Source organism: Cydia fagiglandana, chromosome Z (assembly GCF_963556715.1).
Source record: "Cydia fagiglandana chromosome Z, ilCydFagi1.1, whole genome shotgun sequence".
Classification (NCBI taxonomy): domain Eukaryota; kingdom Metazoa; phylum Arthropoda; class Insecta; order Lepidoptera; family Tortricidae; genus Cydia; species Cydia fagiglandana.
In genome coordinates this window covers 40,356,800-40,367,797 of record NC_085959.1, presented here as the reverse complement: position 1 = coordinate 40,367,797, position 10,998 = coordinate 40,356,800, and the positions used below count along the sequence as shown (strand labels likewise).

The following is a 10,998-nucleotide window of genomic DNA, read 5'->3' as shown; positions in this document are numbered from 1 at the left end:
ACAAGAAAAAATAACGATCGATTTATTATTAAATTATTGTGTAGTAATAATTAGCTACATCGCTGTTACTTACTACTAAGAAAAATGTCAAACCCAACTGTACAAGTATATCAAACAAAGTTTATTAATCTCTAGTTAAATTTGGGTCAATAATTGACAGAGCCGCTCCCACTAAATATAAAGAACCAGTAAAAAGAACAGAACTCTTATCAATTGAATTATAGGAACGCTTAATACTTATTAATGCTTCGGAAACATTTTCCTTGGTATATATTTCACAACTATTGTCATAATTTGCCTTCCAGATCTCAGCACAGCTACGACACCTTTCTATCAACTCTTTCTGTTCCGTTACAGAATAGTTGTCATTTTTCTTCGTAATATCACTGTATGCAGTTGGTATGACGAAATACACTGCATTGAAATTCAACATCTTCAGTGGCTTTAGTAGAATTTCAGCGTCCCGGTCCCCTGTTACGCTAAATATGAGGACTCGGTTTTCAGACCTGAGAACAAAAAATGTTTCATGTACTTATTGAATATTTTATCGATTGACTAACTAATCGAATATTCGGCTCGGCTGTTCTCTACCTATCTCTATAAACGATTACGATGCGTTTAAAAACTATTAGGAAATTCGAGACGTGATAGTAAGTATTATATTCTTTGCATCATAACCATAAAAATAAATTCATGACTTCAACATTGATTTAAATTCGGATTACTATTTTACAGAATAAAATTCTATAAAAAAACTTATGGTTACGTTTATTTTCTAAACATTAAAACAGAGGGCCTACCGCGAACCACGTTCAACGTGTTGGCTCTCTGTCGCACTTGTAAATTCGTACGTAAGTGTGACAGGGAGGCAACACGTCAAACGTGGTTCGCGGTAGCCCCTCAGGCCACTGGCCAATAAATGAATCAAATCGTATGAATGGCTATTTCTAAACGAACGCCAAGTGTCAAACCTACCTACACCATCGTGATTGAGTGATTGGTGATATACGTGTGACAACAATTTTAAAGAAAATAAGCGAGAAAAATCCTTAGATCACATAAAGTAATTTCTCCTTGTTTCGTTTTAACATCAAAATGGAATCCCTTGCAGATAAACCTAAAAAGAAACCAACCAAGATCGAGGAAATGACTAAAGAACAAGTCCGACAAGCGATCCTTAAAAAACGTGAAAGTAACGCGAAAGCACAAACTATCGTGGAGAATTTGTTAGAAACCAATATTTCCGAGACGTACTTAATGGAATGCCTGCCCGATATAAACCAGAGCCACTTCGAGGATGTCATCGAAGAGAGATCCATCCTACACATCTGTGGTTACCCTTTATGCGATAACCCTATCTCTGTGAAGGATATACCTAAACAAAAATACCGAATATCGGTAAAAACGAACAAGGTGTATGATATCACGGGCAGGAAGAGCTTCTGCAGTAACCACTGCTACAATGCAGCGATGCATGTTAAAAAACAGATGTTGACGAGTCCTCTATGGTTCAGAGAGTACGAGGTTATCCCAAAGTTCCATTTGCTACCATTGGACTCTGTTGGAAGCATGGGGCAGGAGGTAGATGTGTCTATCATAGAAAAGGTTAAGACAGTGGAGCGCCCAGCATTTGCATCTATTAATGACTTTGCAAAGGCCAGTTTGCAAGAAATAGGAGGCAATCAAAATAAAGATAATGATGAACCTGAAAAGAAACCAATAGAGCCTGGATCTGAAGTGAAAAATAACATAGAAAACACTGGCAATATAACTGAAGAATCAGGCTCAATTACAACTAAACCAGTACAAGAAAATTTCAAATCGCCAGAAGTTATAAAACCAAAAGTAACTCCAAATCCACTAAGCATTGTGGGAGAAATCGTAGAGAGGCCGGAGCGGAAAATAGACCCCATTCTCTCAAACAAGCCCCAAGAATTGAAAACTCAAGTGTCACAGACTAACAAGGTCCGACAAAAGAAGCAACCTGCCATTATTGCTATTACGATTGAAGTAGAGAAATGCTTGACCGAATGGTTCACCATAGATACCATGATGTTCTTATTAGGAGAAGAAAAAGTAAGAGAACTTGTCACGGATAAAGGTGAATGCATTAAAGAATACATGAACAACTATGCCCAAAGCATATTCTATAACTCAAACAACTACGATCAATATCAGGCTTTATGCCGAAAGTTAAACATGCTAGAGCTAGAAGACAGAAAGATTGAAGCTAAAGCGAAGAGGGAGTTAAAGCCATTGCCCGACTACTCAATACTACAGGAAGAGGGCAAACGAATGCAGTTAAAAGTAAAAGCATATTTAGAAGGCAAAACGGAGATACCAGAACCATCGTCAACAGAGACCAATGACACCAGCGAGGATTCAAATGTTACACAGTTACCGTTAGTTGACAAGAATGCTCAGAATGCACTACGAAGAAAGATAGTCTGTCAGCATTTGAATAAAGTGTTACCAGACTTGTTACGTTCACTAGGTTTATCAACTTTCTCTGTCAGTGCAGAGTTAAAATTACTCGTAAACACTTTCAAGTTAAGTGCAAATAACATTATGTTTAAGCCAATCCAATGGACTCTAATAGCGATAATAGTGTTAAAGCTACTTTCTTTGCGGGATAAACGGTTGGAATATCACTTGGAGCAGCAAACAGCGTTCCAGCATATGCAGCTGTTGTTGCTGAGTTATAAGCAGGATGGTGGATATGTGGACAGGCTGATATCCTGGTTGACTGATATTGACAGGCTACTGGACAATAATGGCACACAAATGACACTGAACTGAACTTCTTTAATGCATTGAAATGAAGAAAAAAATAGGTAAAACTCACTAAGTCTGTTGATACTCGACCTTGCGACTCCAGAGATATCAGCCCACCACTGTACCAACTGAGCTACTGGGACTAACCCATTGACAGTGAATATATGTGCTTAAGGGAGGCACCAAGCGACATCTACCAAACCATACTGTTTTGATCTGTTTCTTACAATATCTTAACTGGCCTCTTTACTATTGTATGTATAATTATGTGATGATAAAATAAACTATTCTTATTCATAATTATATTCTATTTTTAGAAGTGTCTGGAACGGAAACATAGTAATTTGTATGTAACAATATATTTAAAATCATGTTGATAGGACTTAGGCTATGTTTCCACCAGTGATAGTGAGTGTTCTATTTGTATTGACAAACACATCCCTCGTTACGCATCCTCGCACATCTCTGGTGGAAACACAGCGGTATTGCACATAGCGAATTTTTTTAACTGGATTACATAATAATATGTTTATTTCACAATGCATTACAAATGTATGCATAGTTATTTTAACTCTGGCGAATTATTAATTTAAATATAGCAGGCGCTCGGTAATCCCGCACCTGTAATTTTCCGTGTAAAAGTATTGCGTTTGTTCCTAGGCCACGCCCCCTGGCAGTGAATGCGTTAAATGTCAAAAAGTGTCGCCATCTACACGAGCATAGGCCAAAGGTATGGCGACCACTTTAAATATAGAGTCTGTGCGGAAAGAGAAGAGTCGTGGCAGAAACGGGAACTAACATTTTAAATTTTATATGGCAATCAAACCTTTGACACCTTGTCATGTAAAAAGTAAACAAACTTCTGTCATTGTATATTTATTAACAAAAACCGCAAGTTTTATGTAATAAAACCGTACATAAAACCACAAGGAAAATTATATTTAACATTGTTCGGTTTTGTCAGCGGGAAGAAAACGGCTAAAAGCCGACTATCGACTTACAAAAAGTCGCGGAACGTGTTTCCGCTATTCGCGGGTATTGATGTTGTATTTAATATTAAATAATTACCTATTTAATAAGGCCCCTAAGTAACTTGTCTCCGGTACATAATCGGTAAGTATATTCATTCAAAATATATTAATTTTCATAAATATGCAGGTCATTCATGGTCTTTAAAATAACTGACAAATAGTCTTGATACTTGCCATTTTATGCATATTTATATCAGAGATATATATAACTCCGTATAAGATAAATAAAGTCTAAGAAAAAAACGTGCCTCGGACGGCCAAGGAAAAGTCATTCTCGAATAGATGGCGCCATTACCTTTGGCCTATTCTCGGATAGATGGCGTTAACGACGCCGTTTGGTATTTAACAATTTTAACACATATCAGTGAAAGAACATGGGTCAGTATGGAACAATAAAAATTAAGAATCATTTATCCGTAAACATATTTTGATTATTTTATACATTTTCAATTTTATTTTAAGTTTTAATCGTGTGTTGATAGATGGCAGTAAATGTACCGTGACTACAAAATTGACAATGACAGGACCCCTCTATACTATCTATTCTTTTTGTTATATGTAATTTTTTTTTTCAGGATTGTGTAAAAGTACCTACGGCATCTCGAATAAAAGACCGCTAAGTAGGTGATATGCAAGAATTCGTAATCTACGTGCCGGATTCAAGCACATCCAGTTCAGATGAAGATAGTTCTATGAGTGTCCCTGGTTGTTCTGAAGCTAGCTCAAACATAAGTGACATTGAATATTTTAATTCAGACTTCGATTACAAAGAATAAAACTTTTTCTAATAAAATATTTCTTTATTTGTAGGTTCTGTTAGTTACGAAATTATATTTCATATTTAGCAGTGTTGTGACATAGGGGAGGGGGGAGTCACAAACATTGTGACGTCACTTTAACTTCATCAATATTCATCAGTAACCGAAAATTAATTTATATTTTTTTAATCGCTGTACATTTAAATAATGAGGTAGGTAGGAATGTAATTTTCGTTCCTAATTGGTTTTGCGTTATAAAATTACTAATATTTCTTTTACAAAAAATATTTTTTTATAAAAAAAATACAGCCGAATTAGTATTGCCGATTTCGTTGAAAACAAAATTGCCTAAATGTGACGTCACACAAGGTGGGGAGGGATTTGCAAAATGTGACCAAGTGTGACAAGGAGGGGGGGAGGGGTCAAAAAACCTAGAAATTCGTGAGACGTAATTAATGGATGATTCCTTATGCACTATTTTTATTCATATCCATATTTATTATTAATAATGTACACATACATTACAAGTCAAGTTTACAATGGGTGAAATATATCCCAGATAAAATTACAGTTCTATTGCCCAATTTCTACCCGATTTACCCGGTTTTAATAACTGTTGGACTGCACAGATTAGGCAGTACATAAATGAGACTCTATCTTGTTTGGTACTAAAATTACAGTTGTATTGGGCAGATTCTTAACTAGTTTTAGCACTTTTAGCAGTTTTGTCAATCGCACTGTCACTTTTTAGTATCTGAGACATAAAAACAAGTGTGTTTTAAAAAGAAAACTAGTGCCTGCGCTAAATCAGGGGATTGAGTTGATGAGCCGACACCACCACCAGGCTCCGTTTAGTAAGCCGTGGTAAAAAACCGGAACAAAAGGGATTCAAGTATCATGACCTTTAGTGTCGTACTATAATCACGTGACCAGTGTTGTCAGCATAGCAAAAACCATAAAATAGCACTGGCGCGCCCTCAAATCCCACGACTCTTCTCTTTCCGCACAGACTCTACCACCATACCTTTACGGCAAACACGGAACACACAGTTTATAGTTGCATTTCTTTCATTAAAAAAATCAACCATATTACACGATAGATGGCAGGCCTTACAAAAAAAAGAAATTACCTTGCAGTATCGCGGAACCACTGAGCGCAAATCTCCATAGACTCAGCCGTATGTGCTCCGTCTAAGTAGAAAGTCGCATACTCCGCGTCTATTTTGTGATACCTCCCCGGCCAGTAGCACTCTTTCAAACCAACTACAGTTTCAACAGGAACAAAGCCATCAAAAGAGTCGCTAATCTTTCTATTTTCAGTAAAGATGGCGTCAATAGACATAGACTTTAAGATTTTCCCGCCAACTTTTTCTTTTTTCGAATTTTGTTTATTTAAGAGTGCGTTCCGTTTCGCGTGCCGTAGCCAGGCGTGCGCGAGTTGGATGGCTAGAGAGGCGTTCGTCTGGTATGCTGGGAGGTCCACTTGGAGAATGTTGTCGGTTGGTAGGTTGTATGTTGCGTATGATGGAACGACGGCCAGTGAGCACTGGAAGAGAACGGAGGACTTGTAGAGTCCATATTTTAACGGACTTTAGTTTTTTTTTTCATCTAGATCTGTTTTTCTGTGTATTACCTGAACATCGCTAGCAACACTTTTTAAAACGTCCATCGCTTCGTCGGGCTGGTGCACTGTGTACGCTTCGCAGCCCCGCTTCATGATGCCTGCCTTAAAAAATAATAAAAGTTTATTAAACTATTCTACAACGCCTACAATTATTATGAATCAAAAAATTCTATAAAATGTATTTTTCTACTCCTGCACTTCTATTTGTCATATGTTGCAGTTGCACAAAATACTATCACGCCACTGTCCCTGTTTGTTTCCATAACTAAATAAAAAATAATGAAACCTTCGCTCGTGCGATTTCTGGCAACGTGTGTCCAAGAATGGAAGTGTGATCCAGCCCCAACGTCGTTATGCCCACTACTGGGACCCGCCTGCAACAAATGTTCACCTTTAACACACTTTTTGAGACTCTTAACTGGACCTTATGACTTCGCAATAAGGTATACGAATTGTCAGTTAAGTGTTAACGTTACTGTCAGAACGGCTTGGAAATATCAACTCTATCACCATAGCAATAAGGCACATACCTGAGCACATTTGTGTAGTCCACGACGCCGCCTATCCCGACTTCTATTACGGCGACGTCGACTCGCTCTTCTAGGAATATGTTGTACGCCAGAACGGTGAGGAAGGCGAAGTACTTGGGCATGTCGCCTTCGAATGCCTGAGACAAAAAAAAACCATATTGAAACGGTGTTATTTCTATTTCATTATCTATTCTCCTGAGTCCCAGAGGCCATTATAAAGGCTTTATTCAAAAACGTAATTTTAACTTTGATTAAATAAGTCAAGGTTTCAAATTCGACTTAGGACCATATTGTCATAGAACCCGACAACTGTATTTATATACCTGTGTCACGCTGAGCGCGTCATACAAACAGCAACACTCCTAACTGTACATTGGTAGAACTTATTACAAAAACCATAAGGTCCACCGATGTACAGTTAAGTGTGGGCGATGGTACACACACAATGGCAGTGCGCGGCAAACTGTTGGCGCGATAGCACGTGAGCCACACGGAACATAAATGTGGCAACGAGCAGAAGCCATTTAGCCAACATTGTTATAGAGACCACCAACTGTAATTATATACCTGTGTGTCTGTGAGCGCGTCGTACACACGATGGCAGTGCGCGGCGAACTGTTCGCGCGACAGCACGCGCCCGGAGAGCCGCACTCGTTCGCGTACCGAGCACAAATGTGGCGACGAGTAGAAGCCAGTGCGGTGGCCGTGTGCGCGTAATATTGACTCGCACATTGCGCTCGTTGAACCCTGATTATAAAAAACATAACCTTAGTCTCTTAACCCGTCAAAAATACGCAAAAAATATTTTACAGGGACTGTTTAGAACTCAAATTATCTGCTCCGGTGGCCTAGTCAAGATTACAATCGTACATCGACAAACTCGCTAATATCGCTATAGTTTGGCAAACCAAATTTGTCAGTAGGTAAATAAGACAAAAAAATAATATACTCATCCCATTCTTTTGAGTGCTAGTAGGTACCTACTAGCGTAAGACAAAGACAGTATGATTCTCTTTAATGTTCGAAATGAGACAGTCCCTGGCCAAGCTGAGTATTGTATATGCGTGCATAGCTGTCTCGCTCACACGCCAGAGCGGCGCATAGATCCGCAAGTGTGATAACCGCATAACCGTACCTTCCCCTTAGTTCCGGCGACGTGTATGACCGACAGCTCGTCCAGACGGTCCAACGACACCCCGGTCCTCTGCAGGTAGTTCGCCATTTCTTCCAAATTGTTGCATTTCTGTAAAACCACATATTGCCATCAGGTGCACTATTTTTATCTTTAAACTAACTTCCCGCGACTTCTCTGCGTGGGATGATGATGATTAAAGCTATCCCTATGTCCTTCCCTGGGGGCTTAAACTATCTCCACACCAAATTTCATCTAAATCGGTTCAGCAGTTTAATCGTGAAGAGGTAACAGACAGTTACATACAGGATTTCTTAGCAGTTCGTCCAAATCGTATTTCGTCAATTCGTCAACTACGTAGTTCATCCATAATATGATGCGTCCATTTCGTGATTCGTTAATACGCAGTTCGTCCATTTCGCGCTTAGTATTTCGTTAATTTCTGAGGGCTTACTGCGAACCACGTTCGACGTCTTGCCTCCCTGTCACACTTAGGTACGAATTTACAAGTGCGACAGAGAGGCAACACGTCGAACGTGGTTCGCGGTAGGTCCTCTGAAGTTTTAACAAATGAAGCATATAGTTCACCTCGCCAGTTTTAATGTTCTTCCGTATCTGGTCTATGGTTGACTTGTTGGATTGAAGCAGGTTCAGCTTACGCACCGCTTCCTGCAACATATAATAAGAGTATATTAACTTACAAGTTAACAAATACACAGTGGCTAAAAAATAACTGCATTTTCGTTGCCAGAGAGGTTTCGGGATCATATTGAGTAACTTTCGCTATGGGACCAACCCAAAATCGTGAAAACGGGAATGCAGTTACTTTTTTAACCACCCTGTATAAATAAAATAAATAAATATTTCGGAATAATCTTTCACAGATTAACCTAAATTAGATGTTTTATTAAATCATTATTTATTAAATGTAAAGAAGACAAAGTACATGATAGTTTCTAAATTCCCTGATAGAGTAGACACAACACACCTAACAATTGATAATCAAGTAATAGATAAATTTAAACAATATAGATATCTAGGAGCGTGGTTCAATGAAAGTTGGGACCCAGATCAGGAGATTAAAATAAGAATAGAAATCGCAAGGAGACGTTTATGTCAATGAAATCACTGTTTACCAATAGAAGCATAAACATCAAACTGAGGTGGAGACTCGTCAAATGCTACATAATATCCATCCTGCTATATGGTATGGAGGCATGGACGCTGAATAAATACACAACAGACAGACTTGCTGCCTTCGAGATGTGGCTCTACCGCAGAATGTTAAAAATCTCATGGACCAATCACATTACGAATGAAGAAGTACTACGTAGAATGAGGAAGAAACCAGAAATACTTAATATCATCAAGAAAAGAAAAACAGCCTATCTGGGTCACATCTATAGAAATGAAAAATACGACTTATTGCAGACAATCATCAAGGGAAAGTATGAGGGAAAGAGAGGGAGAGGTAGACCTAGAAATAAATGGATAGATAACATTAAAGACTGGACGCATACAAAAGACGCAGCCACCCTCAAGATATTGGCAAAGACCAGAGAGCTGAATGCCATGCTGACCGCCGACGCCCATTAGACTGGGCATGGCACCAGAAGAAGAAGATTAAATCATTAATCTCTGGCGTTATACTGCACATGAGTTTAAAAAAAATATATCATTTGAAACCAATTTCTGCTTTCAATAATCACATGGAAACATAAAAGACAAACAGGACACAACTCAACTTTTAATATGCAAAGCAGTAGAAATTTTACAACCATTGGTGAAATACCTAAAAAAAATCAAATTTTCTCTTAAATGACATGTTTGGGACCATTGATGGTTTTAATGCCACTTGCACCATTCCACTAACCCAGTTTAAATGGTTAAGCCTGGAGTTACCATGGCTAGCAGTACAATTTGACACTGGGTTAACAATTTAGCCCCGGGTTAGTGGGATGGTGCATTTGGCCCATACAGTACATCAAAATCTTAAGAATATTTGTCTGGAAACAAATAACATAAGTAATATTCATGTAAATCATCACAGGCCTTGACTGTGATCTTGTTAAGATACATTCACGATACATTAAATGATATACTCTGTGCTACATATATATGTATGTGTTACTCATTGATATATTTAGATTCATCAAATCATCATTGCCCATTAAGCCAATTTAGTTTTGTCATACTGGGCCAGACTAATTAGGAATATGTTTCAAATTTAGATAGAGCTGATAAATAATCAATTAAATACAAAGTTAAATGTTTGTGGTAATTTTCCATTGAAACAATTTTAGAAAAGCTGATATGAATAAGCGAAGCACCGGGTTTGTATAAAAAAAACGTATTTAAAAATATTGTCAGGTGACAACTGAAACTTAATTACTAGATTCTTCAGAGTAATATTTAACCATATGATTGTACAAAACGGAAACAACTTGTTTATTGTTTAATTTTTGTTTTATTACTGACTTTCGGTGACTATCTACAATAAGGAATAAAATAAATCAACTAATTTTACCTTTCAACAACAAAATAATATATTATGTTATTAAAACTTAAAGTGATGTTAAATTCCTCTATTGATATAGTTTCATTAGTATTAATTGATTTAAAAGATAATGAAGTCACAAAATATTATCTAAAAACTTTACAGTACTCACAACTTAGTAAACAATCATAACTTTGTTTAATTACACATATTGTATTATATTACCTTGTAAACAAATCTTTAACAATCGAACAAGTACTAGTCTACATGGTATATAATAAACTTACCTCATAAGAATATTTAGATGAAGACATCCTCCTCGCGAAACGTATCGAGCCTAGACTGGCGAATGCTGATTTACATGAGGTATAAAACATCGGCTGTATGCTGTAGGCGTGTTTTCCCAGGGTTAACTATAGAAAAAAAAAACACTGTTTGCCTAAACGGTACAATCACAATCACATCGTGCGCGAACGTGGCTCGAGCCCCTAAGCTTATCACACGATTAAACTGACATCTGACCTTTCACATCGTCATAACTTGAAACCGATTAATACTGGAATGCACAAATTGAACATTGTTTGAAACATAACATAACCTCAAATTGCCGCGTGTCACGTTGACAATCAGCTGTTTACTCATTATGTCGGA

At 37.7% G+C, this 10,998-nt stretch overlaps 2 protein-coding genes across 2 annotated transcripts; one reads left to right on the top strand and one right to left on the bottom strand.

Moving 5' to 3' along the window:
* Nucleotides 1-6: 6 nt before the first annotated feature.
* On the bottom strand, nt 7-10,951 carry LOC134678399 (folylpolyglutamate synthase, mitochondrial-like). Its single transcript, XM_063536963.1, has 9 exons — nt 10,635-10,951; nt 8,439-8,519; nt 7,854-7,961; nt 7,286-7,465; nt 6,719-6,855; nt 6,475-6,562; nt 6,198-6,290; nt 5,695-6,110; nt 7-506 (listed from the first exon to the last, which is right to left on the bottom strand). Exons 1-9 carry the CDS (start codon nt 10,722-10,724, stop codon nt 125-127), a joined length of 1,575 nt encoding a protein of 524 aa, XP_063393033.1. The 5' UTR covers nt 10,725-10,951; the 3' UTR covers nt 7-124.
* LOC134678395 (putative RNA polymerase II subunit B1 CTD phosphatase RPAP2) lies at nt 990-3,075 on the top strand. The gene has a single exon (XM_063536958.1). The coding sequence runs from the start codon at nt 1,096-1,098 to the stop codon at nt 2,797-2,799; it is 1,704 nt and encodes a 567-aa protein (XP_063393028.1). The 5' UTR covers nt 990-1,095; the 3' UTR covers nt 2,800-3,075.
* Nucleotides 10,952-10,998: the final 47 nt, after the last annotated feature.

Excerpts from the sequence above, each read along its gene's own strand:
- LOC134678395 (XM_063536958.1), top strand. The coding sequence starts at position 1,096 with ATGGAATCCCTTGCAGATAAACCTAAAAAGAAACCAACCAAGATCGAG.
- LOC134678399 (XM_063536963.1), bottom strand. The coding sequence starts at position 10,724 with ATGTTTTATACCTCATGTAAATCAGCATTCGCCAGTCTAGGCTCGATA. Across the intron at positions 7,466-7,853 it reads TCGCCGGAACTAAGGGGAAG|GGTTCAACGAGCGCAATGTG; the intron begins GTACGGTTATGC and ends TTTTATAATCAG. Across the intron at positions 6,291-6,474 it reads CAGAAATCGCACGAGCGAAG|GCAGGCATCATGAAGCGGGG; the intron begins GTTTCATTATTT and ends TTATTTTTTAAG.